The sequence below is a fragment of the Arachis hypogaea genome, chromosome 6 (assembly GCF_003086295.3).
Source record: "Arachis hypogaea cultivar Tifrunner chromosome 6, arahy.Tifrunner.gnm2.J5K5, whole genome shotgun sequence".
In the NCBI taxonomy this organism is placed as follows: Eukaryota; Viridiplantae; Streptophyta; class Magnoliopsida; order Fabales; family Fabaceae; genus Arachis; species Arachis hypogaea.
This window is the reverse complement of record NC_092041.1, coordinates 22802271-22826606: the sequence shown is the minus strand read 5'-3', so window position 1 is coordinate 22826606 and position 24336 is coordinate 22802271. Positions and strand designations below refer to the sequence as shown.

Below are 24336 nucleotides of genomic sequence, written 5' to 3'. Positions count from 1 at the left end.
TAAAATTCCAATAATTAGCTCGAGGATCAAGAGTGATATATAGGATATACAAAATAAATCTTAAATTACTAAATTATTTTAAGAATTATCAACAACATAATATAATGTGAATTAGAATTAGTTTTAAAAAATATTTATTCTTTATTTTTTAAATTTATTTTTTAAAAAGTTCTATTTCATATTTATATAAATTTTAAAAAATATATTCAACTATCAAAATATTTTTAATTTTATTTGGATAATAAAATCTAATTATTTTAATTTATATATAGGTATATTTTAATAAAAATTAAAAAACAATGACTATAAATATAACGATTATAAATGTATTTACACATAAATTTAACGACTATAATAAATTTATTACTTGTATACTATTTATTAAATATATTTAATATTAACCATTTAAATTAAGATTTAACTAACATGTGTCTCTTAAAGACACATAATAAATTTATTATTAATAAAAAAATTTAAATATTTTTATTAAATAAATATAAATAAATACATTAAAAATTTAAATTTTTTATATTTTTAATAAAAATTTCTTAATTTATAAATTTAACATGTGCCTTAAAATATGAGATAGACAAATTTTTTAAATTAATTCAATAACTGTAAATACATTCTCATATTTTTATATAAAAATTTCATTCTTTGCAGTGACATTATTTGTGCTATTATTTTTGCAGTGACATTATTTGTGCTATTATTAATAGTACAATTTTGGCGATGTGTTTTGGCTCCACATATAGTTATAGGGATTAAGTTATCTTCATCAATTATTTTGTATTTAATTGAAAACTAATAATTTTGCATATGTAAATATGGTGCTTATGATTTTATTATTTTTGTGCTATATATAGATATTTGATTTTGTTACATGAGAAAATTAATAATAATATAATACTTATTTATTTTACAAAAATTTAACTTTATAGTAAATTAATTGAATATTATACTACTAAAATAGCATTTTTTAAAAAATTTATTTATTTTAAAACATTAAAAATATAGTGATATGTAATTTATACGAATATTGATCAGGCCAAATAGTATATATTTGGCTGAATTACATGCACATATCTACAGTGACCGGGTGATTAAGAATGAATCAATACTTATTATTTATGCGGACAATAATCGGTCTAAAAGAAAGTTTATTGTTTGGCCAAATAATAATCATTGAATCTCATATTTATTTTCTATTTAATTATACAGCTACTAATCGGCCTACAACAAGGTTGGCATTTGACCAATTGATAGACAATATATGCGATAATAAATAGGTATAATTCTCAAGTTTTCATAGAAATAATGAGTCAATCTAAAGATAAGTTTATTTTTTGACAGAATTTTATTGAGAATATTTGATAAGTTGTCAGTGACGGACTCAGAAAATTTATGTTGGGAGGACAAAAGTAATATATATTACTATTAAAAGATATATTAATCTAAATCAAAAAAAATAAAAGTGCATATTAATTATTCGAATAAAAAAACTAAAAATTACATATAATAAAATAGAACGAAAGATATTTTTTAAAATATTTTTCATTATTTCTATAAATAAAAAATATATATTCAAAATTAGTAAATTGATCAATTGACTTTAAAAATTTATATGCAACATAATTACATATAATAAAATAGAATGATAGATAAACAAATAAATAATAAGGATCACTAAATTGAGAATAAAATAAAATATATAAATTTATAAAGAAAATAAAAAATTAGATTAATACCTAAATTATAATTGCTTGAATTATAATTTGTAATTGAAAATATCAAAAAGAGAAACAATAAAATTGAAAGATATATAGAGTCATAAAGAGTTATATTAAAAAAATAGAGAATTTAAATGTTACATTTTGATGAAGAAAAAATAACCACTAGAAAAGGAATAGAAAAAGAAGGTTGAACCTAAAAAGAGGATTTAAGAAAATAAAAGAGTGATAACGGCTGGAATTTGATAATGAGAGAAGACAAAATTTGATTAGGTTAACTAATAGTCAAAATGATAGAAAGATAAAATAAATTTGAAGTTATAAATAATTGGGATAAATTTATTTATAATAGAGTCATTTAAAAGATAAAATGGGAATATATTATAAATGTATATATTTAAAAAAAAAAAGAGTGGAGGAAAATGCCCCCTAGTACACCACCTGGGTCCATTCCTGTAAATCATACTAAATGAATTTATGTATATGTAATTTATGCGAGTATGGATCCATCTAAAGAAAGTTCTATGTTTAGTCAAATTACATGCACATATATGATAATAAACATGTGATAATTATTTAGTTCCATGTAGGGCTGGCAATGGGTAGGGTAGGGTAAGGTAGGGTTTGGACCCTACCCTAACCCTACCCGCGGGTTGAAAATTTCATTAAAATTCTACCCTACTCTACCCGCGAGTTGAGAATCTCTCAACCCTAATCCTACCCGCACCCTAAAATTCTAAACCCTACCCTACCCTACCCTACCCGCAGAAATATCAAATTTTTTCAAAGTAAATATAAAATTTAATTATTTCGAATTTTATACGTATTAGTAACATAAAAAATAAAAAACTAATGCTCTAAATTACTTAATTAACTAACTAGTTTTGTGGTTGTTCACTTATTATAAGTCATTACATATGTGTTATATATGAGGTGCGGGTAGGGTAGGGTAGGGTACACCCTAAACCTGTACCCTACCCTACCTGCAGGCATACCCGGACCGTACCCTACTCTACCCGCTGCGGTAGGGTAGCCTACCCTACCCGAACGGGTTGGATCGGATTGGGTACCCGCGTGTAGGGTATGAATTGCCAGCCCTAGTTCCATGTGAATAATAAATCTGTCCAAAGATAGATTTATTGTTTAACAAAATTTATTATCCATATTTAATAAAAAAAATATTATTTTTAATTTATTTATGGATAACATATCTATTAATTATAAACTCAAATTAAGTTATTTCTTATCATATGACTTATACCGTGATAGATCTAAAAAATTTTGACCGTGAAAATAAAATATTAAAAATATTATGCGTATACTAAAAATTACCTACCAAATTAGTAATAATATATTTGTTATATTAAATATTTATTTTATATTTTAATATGCGACTGATTTGGTAATTGATTGTTTATGTACACCTAGCATAATTACCACACTAAAACATAATATGACAATAACTTTTATAAATATATTTTGTTATTGTAAAATTTAATTAGTTTTCAAATTATTTAACCAACAAATTAAAATACTAAAATAATAATTTAAATAATAATATATAATTTAAAATTATATTTTCTAGCTAGATTTTATATTTTAAACAAATTGATAAATTTTTTAATTGTCAATATAATTAAATATCTTTTGTTTTAAATATATATTACTAAATAATTATTTAAAAAATTATTTTTCATACGATTATAGGACTGACTCTTTATGATATTTATAGCTAAAAATTTTTTTTAGTTAATACAGTTGCTACGAATAAAATTAAAGTTAATTTCTGTAAAAAAAAATACCAATAAATAAATAATATTCTTTTAATTTTCAACTGATTTCATAATAATTTAATATAATAGAATCAAAGAGTGGCTTGCATAACAAGTTATGTTAGGAGCAGTCCGGCGCCTTACCCAGAGAAAGGACAGAGAGAAGGGTGAGATGTCATGTGTGCGTAGAAACAAGGAACGGCAAACTCTGTATTGATTATCATCATCACTCCCACACGCCCTTCGATTTCATTTCGCGATTCACATTCACATTCTAATTTCCAACAAACAAACCCACTCCAAATTTCAGTTTCACAGAATCCATTCCAATTCCATTCATCACATTCACAATGCGCTACCACTCTGTCTTCTCTCACTGATATAACTCCCTCTCTTCTTCATCTTTTCTCGGTAATCATTCTCTCATTGACATTATTATCCCAGCATTTTCACCGAATTGGTATTTTTCCTTTTAACATGGCATGCTTTTATTTTATTTTATTTTTAATTTGTCGTACGGTTCTTTTTGGCTTTCTGATTTCCTTTTGTGTGTGTTGTAATTTTTCCTTTTCCTTCTTTCTGTGGTTGTGTCTCAAGTTGATAGATTGGTGTTAAGGTAAGGGAGAAGACATGGCAAGGCTATCCTTGGTTAGTCTTGAAGGGAACTTCTATAGTTGCAAGCACTGCCAAACGCATTTTGCCCTTGCTGATGATATCATTTCCAAGGTTTATATTTAATTGTTTATTGTGTTGTTATTATTTTCCTTTTCTTTTTCCTCTCATACATCTGTGTGATGATATCTTTGTGCCTGAATGGATGAATGTACAATTTGATGATATCTTAATGTCTGAATTTTTGTTGAAAAATTATGTGATATAATAATGCCTTTTGTGATTATGGTTTAAAATAGTGGGTATATTTGCTTTTGTGATTACTGTGATTACCATTAATTGTGCAAGAGTGTTGCTAAGACAGCAAAATTGTTGTCGAGTGTTGAAGGGAGTATCACGACGTTATGGTTGCAAACACAATTTAGAGCCATCATGCCCCCATTACTGGTTGATCATGATGATGAGAATCTGATTAACCCCAGAGGGGTCAAATAGAAGATAGGATCGACACGAAGTGAGAAATTGATGGAGCTTAAGAGGAATTGTTTCTGGAACACATACATATATGAAGCAGTGGCATTTTTAGATAGGATCGTGTTTGGGTTAAACATGTCGATACTAACTTGTAGACTCTACATGATGTTCAACAATTATTGGTATTTCGTTTTGGTTGTTAAATGTATAAGATTTTAAATTTCTGTGTGCTGCTATTTTTTGGTGTCAAGTCATTCATGTCTCCATAGTTGTTTCATTTTTTCGCATTGACATTCTATTCACTGTAATTGCATAATTCCTTGGAAAGGTTTTGGACTAGTTAAAAATGTGTATGGGAGCACTAAAGTATGGCTTCCTCAAATTTTTTTTAAACCATGTAATTGTAGGCATTGTGGTTCTGTTATATTCACATTGAGTACCTAGTGTTTCTAAGAAAAAATATTTCTCACCCTGGTGATTCTCTCAATTCAATGACTATTTTTTTTTTAATTTTTGAAACAGATTGTAATGGGCATAGGCAATTAGGCATATAAGTAGTGGTGTAGAATATGCATATACAGGGCATGGCATTATCCCAATAAGTAAATAAATCAGAAAGTAAAATGGTCCAGTTTGGAGATGAAGTGTTTGAAAGATTTGTTCAAATAGAATATATGTCTTAACAGACTTAAAAAGATGTTTTTTTCTTATTAAATTTTCTAATTAAAATTTCATTCAGATTTAAATATGCCCACTTCTGGTTAGCTCTGCAAAGCCATTTGTGCCCGATGAATTTGTTTGAGAGATCTAAACATAAATGGGTTGACTAGAGAAATAATCCATGACTTGACGCAATGACATCGTTTGATTCATATAGCCAATTCCACCTAGTGAAACAAGACTTTGTTGTTGTTGTATGGGTTTTATCTCTAAAATTGGATTCAAATGTCATCAATATTGAGTCTGTTGGGCCATATTATCTTGATTAGTTATATACTTATATATGAACAAAGCAACATAAAATGTCCTCATTAGAAAGTGGAAACTTCTTGACCACTAAAAGTTAGAAGTTTTCTATTCCTTGATCATGGCACCTGATTGACATCAGGTTGGCTATTTTGACATTGACGTGGTTATGTGTTGCTAAATAAATAGAGAATTTTGAGTATGATTACCTTTCCTGTGTTGCATTTTGCATCTGCATCTTAATTGTACATTGCAGACAATGTAAACTAACCCAGTTTTCTTGTTTATTATTTATTTTTTAGTCTTTCCAATGCAGGCATGGGAAAGCTTATCTCTTTGATAAAGTGTAAGTTTCATTTGACCTTCTCATTACAAAATTAAAATAAGCATCTCTAGTGCCATTGTAGAATTTTTTGATACTGTTGCATAAATATTTAGCTAAATTAGCAATAAACATCAGAATAAAAATAATAATTGTCAAATATATAGCCTATTACATATCATGCAATTGAGTAAGTTCACTCTTCTAGGTCTAATAAAAATTTTCATGTCTATCAACGAGTAAATTCCTTTAAAAGTGGTGATTTCACAGAGAATAACTTACACTTCTATGCTTTCAATATCTTGAATGCTCTAGTAATGCACTTGGTACTGGATGAAAAATCATGATGAGTACGAGACTTTGTTGTATAATAGCATTGAGTAATTGAAATAACTTGTTATTCCATCTTATGACAGTGTAAATGTTACCCTTGGAGAGAAAGAAGAACGAAATCTGATTACTGGAGTGCACACTGTTGTTGACATATTCTGTGTTGCATGTGGATCCATTGTTGGATGGAAATATGTAAGGACCAATTTTTATGGCCTGTTGTTTGCGATTTAGTTGTTCCGATGCTGTTGACATTTGCAAATGCCTGTTTATAACATAAACTCATCAGATAACACTACTACTTTTTGCAAGTTGAAAATCACATTGCCTACTTTTTTCTTTATCTGTTTAGATAACTTATTACTTCTCAAAAAGAACCTTTTAAAAGATTCAAAGTAAGTACTTCTATTAGTCATTAGCCAGCATTTAAATATAGAATTACTTATTGATATATTACTTTCTAAAAGTTTCTTTACGAAGGCTTATATAAGTTATTCTTCTAAATAGACCAACTTTCTATCTATTTTCACTTCAGGAGTCTGCTTGTGAGAAAGCTCAGCAGTACAAAGAAGGAAAGTTTATCCTTGAAAGGTGGCTAGTTAGTTAATCTGCATTTATAGCTTTTATGTTTTATCTTTATATTCAGGGTAAATTTCAATAACCCCTCTTGTGCTTAGGCAATGTTATAGATAACACCCGCTCTATTCATAGAAGTATACACTAAACTCCTTGAAATTTGGGTTATATTGACACTCGGCACTCTTGTAGTGTATAAAATGTGACACTAACCTCCCTTATAAACATGAGAAGAGGTCAATGTCTGCATGACATATCAAGGGATGCCGGGAGTAGAATTACCTAATTTCAGTGGAGATCAATGTAATTTACCATTTAGTTCATTTGTTTTTCAAACGAGAATAAGTGGCAGTGGGGATCTGGTAATGGTCGGTGGCCAGTATTTTTAAACGAGATTTGCGATTTGTTATTGTGAATAGGTTTAAGGTGTTGGGACCTGATGGCAGCCTCTACATGGAACCTCAAGAACCAAATGCTGCTGGATGTGATGTTGATGATGTTTGATTTGATCATTTAGGATCTAATCTCATTTTGAAAGTATACATTCTCTATGCTTCTTCTTGTTAAAATATGTTATACCTCAGCTATTAGTATACACTTACATTGCACTAAAGGTTACAATATTTCCCTTACCCTTAATTCAAAATCAACTAGGCCAAAATGTTGGAATTGTATAAAACTAGTGACCTGTTTATATGATTTGATTAATCAGATTTGGTATAGAAAGTAAGCCTTAGTGCAAACACTAACGATGTTTTCCCCTTGAAAAGCCAAAGCTTGAAGTTTCCAATTTTGTTGTAATGCATTTATCAAAGAAAAATCTTTGAAATATGTTAGCACAACCTTTATATTATATTCGGTTTTGCTAAGGCACCAACTTATTTTTAACAAAATATTAGCCAACAAAGTAGTGAATGAGCAAGATTAAGAGAAAGAAAAGGAAAGGATGTTTGTTGTCAATCTTTTTCCGTATTCTATAGTCTCGGGTTTTCATGGAGAGGTAATTTTAATGTCCTGGATTGCTACTATAAATGCTTCATTGAATAATCACTGTTGGAGTACAACAAAAACAAGTATTAACAATTTTGGAGATTGACAACGGAGAGAGGATGTAGAAGAAAGTTGTGGTTCATCATTTTCATTTCAAACACAAAACCTGTTCATCACCAGTTGTCTTTTGTCCTTACACCAAATGATTATGATCATGATTTCCCCTTTTTCCTCTAATGATTTTCCGGGAGAAAATATACGCTTCTAGCATATTACGATAGTTAGAATTGAGCTCTACATAGTTCATCCATCTTCCTTATTTGTGACATAATGAAAAGCACAGTAGATAAACCCAACGCTAGAAAAAGAATAAAAATGAAACGTTGGTTGACAGGACCAAGAGCCATTCTCCCTCCAAGAATGTCCGTAAGTAGTTTCTTTTTAGCATGATGACATGGCCATGTGCGGGCACATTTTGTATTTTTGTCATTTTAAGCCGGAGCACATTCAATAAAAATAAATATACAATTAACATCACAAATTACATCAAATTTAATTTTGATGTTTTGATAGTGTAAATTATTTTATATGTACGTTTAATTCCATAATGATACATCAGTAAAATAATTATATTTTACATTACAAAAAATACTCTACAATCAAGTGATTTACCTAATCAAGTCCAACTAAGTTGTATAATAGTTTATCATATTCACGTACACTTCTTCTTCCTGTTATGTAAACTGCTGCTTAGTCTTCTTTTTCTTCTTCTTTCTCTTCTGTATACCGCTACTTCGTCTTCTTCTTTTTTTTTCTCATCTTTCTCTTTCGTTATCATCGTTATCGTCACTACCGCCGTTACTGCCACTTCCTCTTCCTCCTCCTTCCTTTTTCTCCTCCTCCATCGTCATTATTGTTAGAGAGTAAAATAAAAAGAATTATGAATAAATAAAATAAGAAAAAGATAAAGAAAAAAAGATGAAAAAGAAGAAGTAAGAGAAGAAGATAAGGAGGAGGAGAAAGAAAAAGAGTTTTAAATTATGCATAATTTATCAGAAAAATAACACCAAAATTTCTTAACAATAACATATAGATATCTTAGTTTTGACACCAAAATTTCGATGTCTCTTTAAATAAATTTCGGTGTTATTTTTGTTTCTAACAAGAATTCAATTCAATAAGTGTAAATCTATTTTCATTCAACTAAATAAGATTGCAATACATGTTCATTTAAGTCTAATATGAGAAGTAATACTCCTAAAAGATGTAAGAGCAAAAGAAAAGAAAAAAATGAAGAAGAATAAGAAGAAAAAAAAAAGCATTAAATAAGAAATTTATGTGTTTTATAATAAAATTTCAATGTTAAAATTATAAAATTTTGGTGTTATTTTTATTTATGGCAAGAATTCAATCAAAGAATCGTAACTCAAAAAATTCTATGTCACTGTAAAAAAATTTCAGTTTTATTTTCTGATAAATTCTACATAACTCAAAATTCCTCATTTCCTTCTTCTTCGATATCATCATCACCTTTTTTTTATTTTAATTTCTCATAATTCTTTTGTTTTATCCTTATAAGAACAATAAAAATAAAAAAATTAAATAAAGAAAAAGACATACATAATGCTGCAAAAATCACCAAAAAAATAAAGAAAAGAAAAAAAATGCAACAATAACAAACCAAAAAAAGAATGACGATGACAAGAAAATATATAAAGAAGAAGAAGAAATACGAAGGAGAAGAAGAAGAGCGCAAAAAAAAAAGAACGCGAAGAAAAGACATGGAATATAAAAAGGTAGTGTATTTACAAGCGCTAATAATAAAGTTGGTTTTTGTTGGATTTGAACCAACTTGGTTGGATTTGATTGCCAAAAAAGCTTGAATGTATAACATCATTATTTACATTAACAACATAAATAATCATTCAAAATAACGGATGTGATTCATTGGGCAATGTGTAAAAAATACACTTTCTCGGTGATCAAAATCAAACTCAATTAAACCAACTTGGGTTGGTCGAGTGGTCAGCTCACTCGTCCGCTTAAACAAGTGTCGGGAGTTCGAACCCCGCCTTGTGCATGCAGCAACTCATTGGCCAGCGGCAGACCCTTAAATAAAGCTCAGATCCGCGACAGATTAGTCCTTAACCTGTTGGGTTGGGGGATACCATTTGGGTAGACCAAAAAAAAAAAATCAAACTCAATTACATTTATATTTTCTTGTTTTTTTTCCTTAATAGATTCATTTTGTGTAAATACAATACCCTAATTTTGGTTCCAATAACATGTAAATGAAATTTCAATCTTTAGTTTATATATATATATATATATATATATATATATATATATATATATATATATATATATATATATATATATATATATGATAAATCTCTAACAGTTTAACTTCTTCTGATTTTAGACTCTTAAAAGAATTAAAACTCAACTATATATTTATTGTAGTAAAGGAATGGAAAAGGATCAAAACTCAAACTATAAAAAGTTACAAAACTTAGATAAAGAAGGAAAAAAATTATGGAACTTATAAGTATAATACAACTATCAAGACAAAACTTCCATAATTACATGGAGTCTTTTTTCTTTTTCTTTATAATATAGTGCTTTAATAGATTATTTTTCATATATTTTTATGTTGTTTTATTTGGTGGTTTATTTTCTACAGGTGTTGGCCATATATTTTAGTTTGGATTCTTTCATAAATTTTAGTGTGCGATTGAGACTTTAGCGTCGTGACAATTTATTTACCTTGTAAGTAATTATATCTGAATTTTAAATTTGATTGAGACTAAGTAGTAAATAAAAACTTTTGAAAAATATTATGTGCAAATAAAGATGGTAATGGTAGAGTACCATAGAGTTTAAGTTTAATTTTAATTCTATTTGTGAGTTAATTTTTTCACTAAAACTATTTAATCCTATTTTATTCGTGGATTTATAAAATGTCAATCCTAATCCTACACAGTCTCTATGTAAAACCTGATAAATTAATTTACACACAATATGTGTACTAAACATTTAAGATGAGAGGAGTAAAAGGTAAATTTAGTCTAAATATTTACAATATTTTTAAAGTTCTAATATTTTTTAATATATATATATAAACTAAAAATAATTATATATACACAAAAATTAACTATTAAATCAATTATTATGTATTTTTATATAAATATATATAGTTTAATTTATTTTTAATATATATTTTATATTATTAATAGTCAATTTAATGGTTGATTTTTTTTTTTTTTTTGTGGAGTAAAGTGACACTTAGGTCCCTGAAGATTTCGACTTCGAATTAGTTAGTCCCTAAAAAAAGTATCAATTTGATCCTCCAGGATAGCAAACAGTCCTTCTATCAATTAATCAACTAAAACTTAACGATAATGCTTATATGTACTGTTAATTACTCTGACGTGTCTATCTTTAAAAGATAATCATGTACATAATAACTTTTGTAGCGAAATTTTACTTGTTTGATAGAATTTGTGATAAATACAGAGCAATTGATAAATTGTAATAAATACTTCGCTGTCTAAAATTACACTTGTTTTCCTACTCATACAATAGTAATAAGACATGCACGACTGTAAATAATAAAATACATGGATAATTCTGTTTCATTTTGCACTATTTATTGACAAAAGAATATACATATCTATCGTTTGCTATCTTAGAAGACCTAATTAGTATTTCTTTTTAAAAGACTAATTAGTAAAGATCTAATTGTCACTTTACTTTTTTTTTACGTATAACTCTCATGATTCTAAAAAGGTGAATGCTATGGTGCCTAAAAAATGGTGCCTATTTACTAAAAAGGGTTAAAAATTATTATTTAATTTAAAAGATATAAAAATAAATAATTTTTAAAAAAACAAAACTTACTACAAAAAATAAGTTAGGCAAAATTTAGACAAAAACTCATAGACACCATAGAATTGCCCTTCTAAAAATTATATAAACATACCTTGTAATAGGAAAGAGAAAAGAATTTCTACCCGAATAGGGGGCAACTTCATTAAACATAAAACATGTGGAGCAACTTTATTGCCAATTCAAATTCCAATATTATAGATTTAGGAAGATTAAGAAAAACCCATTTCGAATTTCTTAATGTAATAAATAATAATGTCAGCAGAACAATTAAATAAACCGCATAAATTGAATTCAAATCTAGTCTAGTGTTGTTTTTTAATCTTTGGTCTATGTCTTCCATTTTCAAACATCTGAATGCCAAACAGTCACCTACGGACAAAGTTGCACGCAGCAACAACCACCACCACCGCAGCTTCCAACATTGTCATAGCAAACATAAGATCAAAATCTTCGAGCACAACACACCAATCTACCTTGTACATGTGATCTGAATGATTGATTGATTCACCTCTCTCTCTTGCTGAGTTTCTTAGCTTATTGGAACTTTGAAGGCAACTTGTGTTGACACCATATCCATTCATTCTTAGATCCTTGTGATACCCTTTTTGCTCATCGTTCTGATTTAAAGAGTTCAACTTTGGAACTTGGTGCTTGAGGGGATAATCAAAGGTGTGATCTTCTGAGTTCTTGTTTTTAACATCAGAAGAGGCTTCTAGAAGCTGAGGTGATGGTGATGAAGGAGAGAGATGAGGAACTTGCCTTGTTCCTTGAGATGAGGAGGAAGGAGAAGGAGAATGAGAAGAACAACCTGCTCTTCCTCCAAGATTCTGAGGAACTTGATTTGTCCAATTTGGGTATGTTTCTTTTTCTTTTATCTTTTTCTTCACGCCCCTTTTCTTTTTTCATGGTGCCTTATTATGTGAGCTTATGCTGTTCTTGTTCACTGCAGAATCCAACAGAGAGAACTCTACCGTTTCTAAGATAGTATCTTCAGTGCCTCCTAGGAAGACTGGGGTTGAAGAGTTCTTGAATTCGGAGAATGATAAGTCTGATTATGATTGGTAAATTGGGTCTTTTAAACTTTTTGTTAATTGTTTAATTTGAGTCATACTCATATGAGAGTATCTAGATCTTGTAGATTACTATAATTGGATTCAAAAGGGAATTTTAATTAAACCTTAATTTTCTTGTGGGCCACTATTTTTATAGCTGATCTGGTGTGGAACTGATAGTAAATCAAAATGGTGTGCTAGTTTAGTTGAAAGTAGTTAAAATAATGAGATGAGAAGTATATAAAAATTGTAGATAATTATTTCATAAGTTGGCTTTTAGAATGATAAAAGTGTATGATTGTTTTCTTCTTTTTGTTTTTGTTTTTGAGCGGTCCCCACTTGAGATATCTTTTTATGCTTTGAACCTTAATTGTCTTTGTTCTTATCATTATTCAAGCATGATGAAGGGATCATAATTAATTTCTTTCAATCATCAGTTTAATATCATACATTGTTAAGGAAAGTTAACTACTTTTGTCTACATGAAAATATATGATTGGATGTTGGTATGACTTGAAATTTCCGATTTCTAATTTTAACATCAAAGTTGATTCTGGTACCTTTTCTGATCCTCCAAAAGAATTAAGTTAGCATCAAGCTTTAGTTTTCAAATATACTCCTTCAAAATATTCATATTGTTGCTGATTTCAAATTGAAACCTTAAGAAGTGGAAAAACAATTGTATTCTCTTTGTCTGCAACACACCAAGTTGCTTCTTATGTAAATTTGGACTTCTCTGCTATGCTGAAATTGTCTAAACTGAATAATATAATCACATATGACTCATTCATATTTTCTGGATTTTTGTTGCATTATAATCTTTGTCCATTGCAATGGAATCCATCGTTCTGACGAGAAGTTTGTTCTGTTTTAGGCTTCTTTCTTCACCAGATGCTCCTCTTTTTCCAACTCTTGAAAAGGAACCACATATGTCAGTAAAAAGCGAGGCAGAGATTCATAAAACTCATCCAACGGCATTAAAGCCTAGGGTGTGTATGAACAATTTAATCTATCTAAATTTGTGTATGTTGCAAAACCATAACAATTGGTTGGATGCACCAACCTCAAATTCAATTGACAAGTTATCTTTTAAAATTCCACACATGAATATTTGAGACATTCTGTTTTCTTTCTCTAGTTGATTTGATATGTGCAACTTTCTTGTTATTATCATGTTACAGGTTTCTAATATCCAAGTAGAACCTAGTTCAAGAACCAAGTCCATTATAGTCACCAAGAATAATGTAACAATGCCAGGGCATGGTTCTTCCACCACTAGTAACAAAAAGCCTTCCTCATCTGGGCCTCCATCCTCGGCTTCCTCGAGGTCTTCAACGCCCTCTGGAAGGTCAACATTACCTTCTTCTACTAAAACCTCTAGGCCTTCCACACCTTCCTCCAGGCCCACCTTAACATCTGCAAAGCCTGCAGCTCCATCACTGAGATCATCCACGCCTACTACCCAATCCACTTCCAAGGGCTCAACACCAACTTCAAGATCTTCTTCGACAGCTCCTAAGGCTTCTCAAAGATCAGCAACACCTAATCTTAGATCATCAACCCCATCAAGGATACTTGGTGTGTCTGCTCCTCTGACTAGGCCTTCTTCTGCTTCAAAAGCACGCCCTGCAGCTGCAAAGAATCCGGCTCAGTCGCGTGGTATCTCACCATCAGTTAAGTCTAGACCTTGGGAGCCTTCACAAATGCCTGGATTTTCTCTTGATGCTCCTCCGAATTTGAAAACATCGTTGCCTGAAAGGCCGGCTTCAGTCACGAGGAGTAGGCCTGGAGCACCTTCCAGACCACCATCATCTTCTGGCGAGGCTACCAGCAATGAAAAACCTAGAAGGCAGTCAAGCGCGCCGTCCAAGGGGCGGCCTTCAACCGGGTCTGCCTATAGTGGTCAGACCTCCTTGCATGCTTTGAGTGGAGCTCGTTTCACTGATGGCGATGAAGATAGCCCGGTTGTCATTGGGACAAAAATGGTTGAAAGAGTTGTCAACATGAGAAAATTGGCACCTCCTAAGCATGTTGATCATCACTCTGCCAACAACAATTCTAATGGAAAATCTTCCTCTGGTAGTTCTGGATTTGGAACTACACTCTCAAAGAAATCTTTGGATATGGCAATGAGGCATATGGTATGTTCATAACTTTATGCATTCTATTTCATATGTGTCGTTAAAATAACTGCCTTGAAGTAAATTAGTACATTGAGAGTTGTTGCTGTAAACGAAATAGGATCTTGAAGGTTGTGATTTTCATACCCGGGAACTTCATGATTGGTTTCTCTCTCTTTCCCCTTTCATGATGGAAGTTCTTCTCTGTGTTTTTTTTGTCGGTTAGAGAGAAATTGAAAAATGTCGTTATCAATGGGCATAGAGAGGACAATCTCTATAGGTGTCTTTTCTTTTAATCTAATGTGTCCATCAAAAATTAACACTAACGGATGAAATTATGAATAATTACAACTAGACAAGAATAGAAGTTTATATTATAACAAATTTCCAACAGTTGCCACTCTCTAGAAGTAACTCACTCCTACATGTGTTGCTAAAATACACGAGTAAATAAGATTACTTGAGTTATGTCTGTTTCATATTAGGCAAGCCAGTTACCAAGTTATCTCCAGTTTCTTTTCTTTTTGGCAGGATATAAGACGAAGCTTTCAGGGAAATATACGGCCACACGTGACAAACATTCCAGCCTCTTCCATGTACAGCGTGAGATCCGGTGGTTCCTTGAAGAGCAAGGCAGCTGGTGTTTCTGATTCTCCCCTTGCCACAAGCAGCACAGCGAGCTCTGAACCGAGTGTCATATCTTGTGACGGAAGCGAGGTTGAAGAGAGCAATTTTGGAAGCTAGAGGTGAAATTCGCGAAGTGCTCTTGCCATTTTATTTTCTTTGCCGTAGAACAAGCGCCAGCGCATTTTTTGGAATCATGTTCCTGGCAAAATGTACTAATGGTTGAGCCTCTGTTCTCTGTGGCACGACGATTGTTTGTACAAGACATTTTACTTCAAAGTTTAAATTGAAGAGCTCGTTCAATTGTTTTATTAAATAAGTGCAACAGATCAAATTTACTTGATTTTTAACAAAATAATTTCTCTTGTTTTCAAGATTTTGTAAAAACAAAAGTTGAAATCATTAAATCTGTTTTCATTATGCTTTTCTAAATCTTGTAAAAGTAACAAACATTAAGAAGAAATCAAGAGATGATAACAGAAAGAAAGCAAATACTAAAGTTTCTTATGGCTGTTTTCTGTCTTTGAATGCTTTTCTTTTTAAGTTTTAAGTTTTAACAGACTTAACTATTTAGTCTTGCCTATTATATTAAAAAAAAAAAAGAGATGAATGGTTGTTGATATTTCATCTAATGGGGTTTTATTTTGTTGGATTTCAATTCATATAACTATAGTATATTGGATTTCAATTCACCTAATATAATAAAACATATAAATAATAATTGATATTTTATCATTATTAAATAATAAATTAGAATAAAAAATAACATTAAAAAGGATTAAAAATATTTATCATTAGAATTTGTGCACATTAACAAATTAAAAAAACTAAAGACCATTTCGAAGTTTGCATTCGTGGTTTACACATGAAGGTTTTCTAAGGTTGGTCAAGAAGGAATGGAGAGGGTTAAGAGAGGTACAATTCACCGATAAACTGAAGGCATTCTATTCCACTGAGAAGATGGCATAGAGACAAGTTGGGTGACATGGACAACAAAATCATGAAATTTGAAGAAGAGATTAAGAAGATAGATGATATGGTGGGTGATAGGGATTATGATGGAACAGTGGAAGCAAGAAGGCGGGCGCTAGTGGCATGTTGTGAGAAATGGTATGTGAGGAAAGAATTACATTGGAAGCAGATGTCGAGGTCTAGGCACGCAAGGGATATGGATAAAAATACGAGATACTTCCACAACTTAGCTTCTGCGAGAAGGAGGAATAATAGGATCGATGCCCTGGTTATTAATGGAAGATTGATAAGGAATCAAGCTAGGATTAAGCTTGCCATTAGGGGGTTTTATAAGGAGTTGTATCATCAAGAGAAGTCTCCTATGGTGGGTTTTCGAGATGGTCTGGTAAAAATGATCAGTGAGGAGGATGCATTGGCTTTAGAGAGGCTACCGACACCTGAGGAGGTTAGGGAGGCAGTTTGGGATTGTGAATCATCCAAGGCTCCAGGTAATGATGGCCATAACATGAACTTTATTAAAAAGTACTGGGATAAAATTGGTACTGAATTCACTGTAGCGGTACTGGTCTTCTTCCAATCCTCCAGGTTACCGGCAAATGCTAATGTCACTTGGGTGGCGTTGGCCCCCAAGTTTAGTAAGGCTAAAGAAATCAAAGACCTTTGTCTGATTAGCATGGTGGGGTATGTGTATAAGGTAATATCAAAGATGTTGGTTAGGAGGATTCAAGTAGTTATGCCAGGATTAGTAGGTGAGACACAGAGTGTCCTTGTCAAGGGTTGGAAGATATATGATGGGGCCTTTATTGTGAGTGAAACGGTTCAGTAGATCAAACTGAAGAAGAAGCAAGCTGCAATAATAAAGTTAGACTTCTAGAAAGCATATGATAGAGTCAAGTGGACTTTTGTCGACATTGTCTTGCAAAAGATGGGGTTAGGACGAAGATGGAGGGGATAGGTTATGGAATGTGTTAGTACGTGCTCTATGTTAGTGTTGATAAACGGCTCGCCTTCTAAGCCGTTCAAAATGGAAAGAGGCTTGCGACAAGGTGACCCCTTGTCTCCATTTTTATTTGTTCTAATTGTCGATGTCCTACATAGGATGATTGGAGAGGTTGTTAGAAATGGTCGCATATCTCCGTTGTTGGTTGGACGAGATCATATTGAGTTGTCGTATATTCAGTTTGCAGATGATACTATATTGTTCTGCCCACCTAAGCAAGAGACCATCAAGAATTACAGGAGACTACTTCGTTGCTTTGAGCTGATGTCGGGTTTAAGCATTAATTTCGACAAATCTAGCTTGCTCTCTAATAACTGTTGATGGTAATCAATGGGTAAGAGAATGGGGGTTGAATCTTAGCCCATTTTTGCTGAATATTAATTTCTGACTTTTCAATGAACTTCAGAAGATATTTTTACTTTTGTCTCATAACGAGTCAAGAAACATTTTCTTTTTGTCTCGTAACGGGTTAGGAGATATTTTTCATTTTTATCTCCAATGCAACAGAAATAGAATAGGAGTAGAAGAGAAAGAGAGAATCTCATCCAGATGTATCCTGGTTCAGCTGCTAAGTGTAATGCAGCCTACATCTAGTCTCCATCACAACAGTGACGAAATTTCACTATAATCATTAGATTACAAACACCAATTCTTCCCTAGGAACTACCCATTCCTATCTGGAACAAATCCAGATTCTATTCCCAAATCTGAACTTGACTAGGACTCAAAACCTAGCTTTCAACCGCAAAGTGCTAACCCAACTTGCAAGGGAATCCCCACAGGATCATAAAACACAACATACAGATGTACAAAGAAACTCTGAGACATCTATGGCTTTTTTTCTAATATTAATCACTACCTTTTTCCTGTCATTGGCTTTTTCTTACAAATCTCACCGTGTTTGCCTTTTACCATGAGACTCAGAAAGACAATACTAAGATAAAGAAAACAAAATGAAACTCATTGAAAGAGAAGAACTCTGTTAGCTTCGGGTAGCTATGAAAACTCTGTGTTTACTCTCCATGATCTCAACCCTTGGCCGTTCACCTTTATTATAGAAGGGAAAGCTTCGAAGGTTAAAACCGGTTCAACCAAGCACCTTCTTCTCCAACCCATAGTAGCAATGGTTCGGGCAGAGAGAAGAGAGAGGAAAAACCAAAAACCAAAATGCATGTACCTCTCTCAACCCTTTTCATCAAGATCCTTCACTCTGATCCCTTGGTCTTGACTTGGCTCCAAGAAAGAACTCTATCCCTTGATGAATCTCTGATCATTGACAGCTTCTTTATTTCTATTTTTGCTTCTTCCTATCCGTATCTCCAGTTGCTATCTTTTTTTTATGAACAAAAACAGAAATGAACTTTTGCAACTGAGATCTTCCTCTCTGACAGAGGCAGATGCTTTCTTTTCTTGGTATGGAGGATCTAGATGCTCTTCTTCAAAATCTTGCCTTCAATGGCAAAGATCTAGCCAAGACTTGCTTCAGATCTTTCTTTTTCAAAAGCCATCATCAATCTAGCTTTTTCTTCTTCCATAGCTTCACTGTTACTTTCTCTAATAACTTGCTTTTCTTTTATTCTTTTGATTGAAGTGACTGAATAGCAAAGAAGAGAGAGGAGAGAGAAGATACAAAACATTCAATGCACAATTAAATGATATTGAATTGTGAGTTTCGGTTACTTATGTGTGCATTTAACCAAAGTGAAATTTGAGTTCTAGTAACCAATACATGCATTCAATTGGATTGAGATTTGAATTCTACTATCTAAAGAAAGTGGGTAACCGTGGCTTGCTTGTAGTCCTTCTCTCTTCTTCCAATTTGGACCAAGGCTTTGTTGGTCTAAGAAGAAAATTGTTTTGGATTGTGCACATGTTTCTTGGCCCAATTAGCTTTGTTATCCCTTTAAGAAATTCAGCCACATAGTATAATTTAGCACAAGGCTTAATTAACTTCAAATAACAAGTTGGGCTTAAAATGTCTTTGGCCCAATAATCAAAATCTGCACACTAACAAACACATTAACTAAACAATTGGAAGTTATTTACAAATTAATAATTTTCTAATTAATATTTTAATAATGTTTGGTCATCAAATAAATATAATTCAAGTTTTTCAAACTCAATAATCTCCCCCTTGATGGCAAACATTATTAAAACTGAATTAAAAAGGATTAGGATTAGAAAACTTTTCACAACACAAATTATCCCCGGTGATGAATCCAAAAACTTGGTGTTCAATACCATGGCATAAACACAACTTCGCACAACTAACCAGCAAGTGTACTGGGTCGTCCAAGTAATAAACCTTACGCGAGTAAGGGTCGATCCCACAGAGATTGTTGGTATGAAGCAAGCTATGGTCACCTTGTAAATCTTAGTCAGGCAGACTCAAATGGATATGAATGATGATATACGAATAAAATATAAAGGTAAAGATAGAGATACTTATGTAATTCATTGGTAGGAATTTCAGATAAGCGTATGAAGATGCTTGTCCCTTCCGTCTCTCTGCTTTCCTACTGTCTTCATCCAATCCTTCTTACTCCTTTCCATGGCAAGCTTATGCAAGGGTTTCACCGTTGTCAGTGGCTACCTCCCATCCTCTCAGTGGAAATGTTCAACGCACCCTGTCACGGCACGGCTATCCATCTGTCGGTTCTCAATCAGGCCGGAGTAGAATCCAGTGATTCTTTTGCGTTTGTCACTAACGCCCCGCCTTCAGGAGTTTGAAGCTCGTCACAGTCATTCAATCATTGAATCCTACTCAGAATACCACAGACAAGGTTAGACCTTCCGGATTCTCTTGAATGCCGCCATCAGTTCTAGCCTATACCACGAAGACTCTGATCTCACGGAATGGCTGGCTCGGTTGTCAGGCGAGCACTCGGTTGTCAGGCGATCAACCATGCATCGTGTATCAGGAATCCAAGAGATATTCACCCAATCTAAGGTAGAACGGAGGTGGTTGTCAGGCACACGTTCATAGGTGAGAATGATGATGAGTGTCACGGATCATCACATTCATCAAGTTGAAGAACAAGTGATATCTTAGAACAAGAACAAGCGGAATTGAATAGAGGAACAATAGTAATTGCATTAATACTCGAGGTACAGCAGAGCTCCACACCTTAATCTATGGTGTGTAGAAACTCCACCGTTGAAAATACATAAGAACAAGGTCTAGGCATGGCCGAATGGCCAGCCTCCCAATGAGGGTTCAATCATAAAAACATGATCAAAAGCTCCAAATACAATAGTAAAAGGTCCTATATATAGAGAGCTAGTAGCCTAGGGTGTACAGAGATGAGTAAATGACATAAAAATCCACTTCCGGGCCCACTTGGTGTGTGCTTGGGCTGAGCATTGAAGCATTTTCGTGTAGAGACTCTTCTTGGAGTTAAACGCCAGCTTTTATGCCAGTTTGGGCGTTTAACTCCCATTCTTGTGCCAGTTCCGGCGTTTAACGCTGGGAATTCTGAGGGTGACTTTGAACGCCGGTTTGGGCCATCAAATCTTGGGCAAAGTATGGACTATCATATATTTCTGGAAAGCCCAGGATGTCTACTTTCCAACGCCGTTAAGAGCGCGCCAATTGGGCTTCTGTAGCTCCAGAAAATCCGCTTCGAGTGTAGGGAGGTCAGAATCCAACAGCATCTGCAGTCCTTTTTAGTCTCTGAATCAGATTTTTGCTTAGGTCCCACAATTTCAGCCAGAAAATACCTGAAATCACAGAAAAACACACAAACTCATAGTAAAGTCCAGAAAAGTGAATTTTAACTAAAAACTAATAAAAATATACTAAAAACTAACTAGATCATACTAAGAACATACTAAAAACAATGCCAAAAAGCGTACAAATTATCCGCTCATCACAACACCAAACTTAAATTGTTGCTTGTCCTCAAGCAACTGAAAATCAAATAAGATAAAAAAGAAGAGAATATGCAATGAATTCCAAAAACATCTATGAAGATCAGTATTAATTAGATGAGCGGGGCTTTTAGCTTTTTGCCTCTGAACAGTTTTGGCATCTCACTCTATCCTTTGAAATTCAGAATGATTGGCTTCTTTAGGAACTCAGAATCCAGATAGTGTCACTGATTCTCCTAGTTAAGTATGATGATTCTTGAACACAGCTACTTATTGAGTCTTGGCCGTGGCCCAAAGCACTCTTTCTTCCAGTATTACCACCGGATACATACATGCCACAGACACATAATTGGGTGAACCCTTTCAGATTGTGACTCAGCTTTGCTAGAGTCCCCAACTAGAGGTGTCCAGGGTTCTTAAGCACACTCTTTTTGCCTTGGATCACAACTTTATTTCTTTCTTTTTCTTTCTTTTTCTCTTTCTTTTTCTTTTTCTCTTTTTTTTTTTCGAATTTTTTTTTTGTATTCACTGCTTTTTTCTTGCTTCAAGAATCATTTTTATGATTTTTCAGATCCTCAGTAACATGTCTCCTTTTTCATCGTTCTTTCAAGAGCCAATATTCATGAACCACAAATTCAAAAGACATATGCACTGTTTAAACATACATTCAGAAAACAAAAGTATTGCCACCACATCAAAATAATTAATCTGTTATAAAATTCAAAATTCATGCAATTCTTTTCTTTTTCAATTAAGAACATTTTTCATTTAAGAGAGGTGATGGATTCATAGGACATTCATAACTTTAAGGCATAGACACTAAGACACTAATGATCACAAGACACAAACATAGATAAACATAAGCATGATTTTTCGAAAAACAGAAAATAAAGAACAAGGAAATTAAAGAACGGGTCCACCTTAGTGATGGCGGCTTGTTCTTCCTCTTGAAGATCCTATGGAGTGCTTGAGCTCCTCAATGTCTCTTCCTTGTCTTTGTTGCTCCTCTCTCATGATTCTTTGATCTTCTCTAATTTCATGGAGGAGAACAGAGTGTTCTTGGTGCTCCACCCTTAGTTGTCCTATGTTGGAACTCAATTCTCCTAGGGAGGTGTTTAGTTGCTCCCAATAGTTTTGTGGAGGAAAGTGCATCCCTTGAGGCATCTCAGGGATTTGATGATGAGAGGGGTCTCTTGTTTGCTCCATCCTCTTCTTAGTGATGGGCTTGTCCTCATCAATGGGGATGTCTCCCTCTATGTCAACTCCAACTGAATAACAGAGGTGACAAATGAGATGAGGAAAGGCTAACCTTGCCAAGGTAGAGGACTTGTCCGCCACCTTATAAAGTTCTTGGGATATCACCTCATGAACTTCTATTTCTTCTCCAATCATGATGCTCTGAATCATGATAGCCCGGTCTATAGTAACTTCGGACCGGTTGCTAGTGGGAATGATTGAGCGTTGGATAAACTCCAACCATCCTCTAGCCACGGGTTTGAGGTCATGCCTTCTCAGTTGAACCGGCTTCCCTCTTGAATCTCTCTTCCATTGGGCGCCCTCTTCACATATGACTGTGAGGACTTGGTCCAACCTTTGATCAAAGTTGACCCTTCTAGTGTAAGGATGTTCATCTCCTTGCATCATGGGCAAGTTGAATGCCACCCTTACATTTTCCGGACTAAAATCCAAGTATTTCCCCCGAACCATAGTAAGCCAATTCTTTGGATCCGGGTTCACACTTTGGTCATGGTTCTTGGTGATCCATGCATTGGCATAGAACTCTTGAACCATTAAGATTCCGACTTGTTGAATGGGGTTGGTAAGAACTTCCCAACCTCTTCTTCGGATCTCATGTCGGATCTCCGGATATTCACTCTTTTTGAGTGAAAAAGGGACCTCGGGGATCACCTTCTTCAAGGCCACAACTTCATAGAAGTGGTCTTGATGCACCCTTGAGATGAATCTTTCCATCTCCCATGACTCGGAGGTGGAAGCTTTTGCCTTCCCTTTCCTCTTTCTAGAGGTTTCTCCGGCCTTGGATGCCATAAATGGTTATGGAAAAACAAAAAGCAATGCTTTTACCACACCAAACTTAAAAGGTTTGCTCGTCCTCGAGCAAAAGAAGAAAGAAGAGAGGAGAAGAAGAAGAAATGAAGAAGAAGGGAATGGCTTTGTGTTCAGCCAAAAAGGGGGAGAAGTGGTGGTTTGGTTGTGTGAAAATGAAGGAGTGAAGATGGGTTTATATAGGAGTGGGGGGGCTCATGGTTCGGTCATGTATGGGTGGGTTTGGGAGGGAAAGTGGTTTGAATTTGAAGGGTGAGGTAGGTGGGTGATGAGCGGATAATTTATACGCTTTTTGGCATTGTTTTTATATAGTTTTTAGTAAGTTTAAGCTACTTTTAGGGATGTTTTCATTAGTTTTTATGTTAAATTCACATTTCTGGACTTTACTATGAGTTTGTGTGCTTTTCTGTGATTTCAGGTAAATTCTGACTGAAATTGAGGGATTTGAGCTAAACTCTGAAGAAGGCTGACAAAAGGACTGCTGATGCTGTTGGATTCTGACCTCCCTGCACTCGAAATGGATTTTCTGGAGCTACAGAACTCTAATTGGCGCGCTCTCAACGGCGTTGGAAAGTAGACATCCAGGGCTTTCCAGCAATATATAATAGTCCATACTTTATTCGAAGAATGACGACGTAACTTGGCGTTGAACGCCAAGTACACGCTGCTGTCTGGAGTTAAACGCCAGAAAAACGTCATGATCCGGAGTCAAACGCCCAAAACACGTCATAACCTGAAGTTTGACGCCAAGAAATGCCTCTACACGTGAATTCATCAAGCTCAGCCCAAGCACACACCAAGTGGGCCCCGGAAGTGGATTTATGCATCAATTACTTACTCATGTAAACCCTAGTAGCTAGTCTAGTATATATAGGACATTTATCTATTGTATTAGACATCCTGGATTGTATTTTGATCCTGTGATCACGTTAGAGAGGGCTGGCCATTCGGCCATGCCTGAACTCTTTGCT

At 33.4% G+C, this 24336-nt stretch overlaps 3 protein-coding genes across 5 annotated transcripts; all 3 read left to right on the top strand.

Annotated features, from left to right (window-relative positions):
• The first annotated feature begins 3621 nt into the window (after positions 1-3621).
• Positions 3622-7632, top strand: LOC112696463 (protein yippee-like). The gene is made up of 6 exons (XM_025749246.3): positions 3622-3913; positions 4100-4228; positions 5857-5900; positions 6293-6401; positions 6742-6797; positions 7202-7632. Exons 2-6 carry the CDS (start codon positions 4133-4135, stop codon positions 7284-7286), a joined length of 390 nt encoding a protein of 129 aa, XP_025605031.1. The 5' UTR covers positions 3622-3913; positions 4100-4132; the 3' UTR covers positions 7287-7632.
• Positions 7633-11962: 4330 nt separating this feature from the next.
• Positions 11963-15778, top strand: LOC112696462 (uncharacterized). 3 transcript variants are annotated; one of them, XM_025749244.3, is made up of 5 exons: positions 11963-12517; positions 12613-12724; positions 13590-13704; positions 13897-14856; positions 15367-15778. In XM_025749244.3, exons 1-5 carry the CDS (start codon positions 12391-12393, stop codon positions 15577-15579), a joined length of 1527 nt encoding a protein of 508 aa, XP_025605029.1. In that variant the 5' UTR covers positions 11963-12390; the 3' UTR covers positions 15580-15778. The 3 variants fall into 3 exon arrangements, with proteins under 3 accessions (XP_025605029.1, XP_029143338.1, XP_025605030.1); XM_029287505.2 differs by having other exon boundaries at positions 15348-15778; XM_025749245.3 differs by lacking the exons at positions 11963-12517; positions 12613-12724 and adding an exon at positions 13302-13435.
• Positions 15779-16444: 666 nt separating this feature from the next.
• Positions 16445-17257, top strand: LOC140173643 (uncharacterized). Its single transcript, XM_072198140.1, has one exon. The coding sequence runs from the start codon at positions 16445-16447 to the stop codon at positions 17255-17257; it is 813 nt and encodes a 270-aa protein (XP_072054241.1).
• The last annotated feature ends 7079 nt before the right edge of the window (positions 17258-24336 follow it).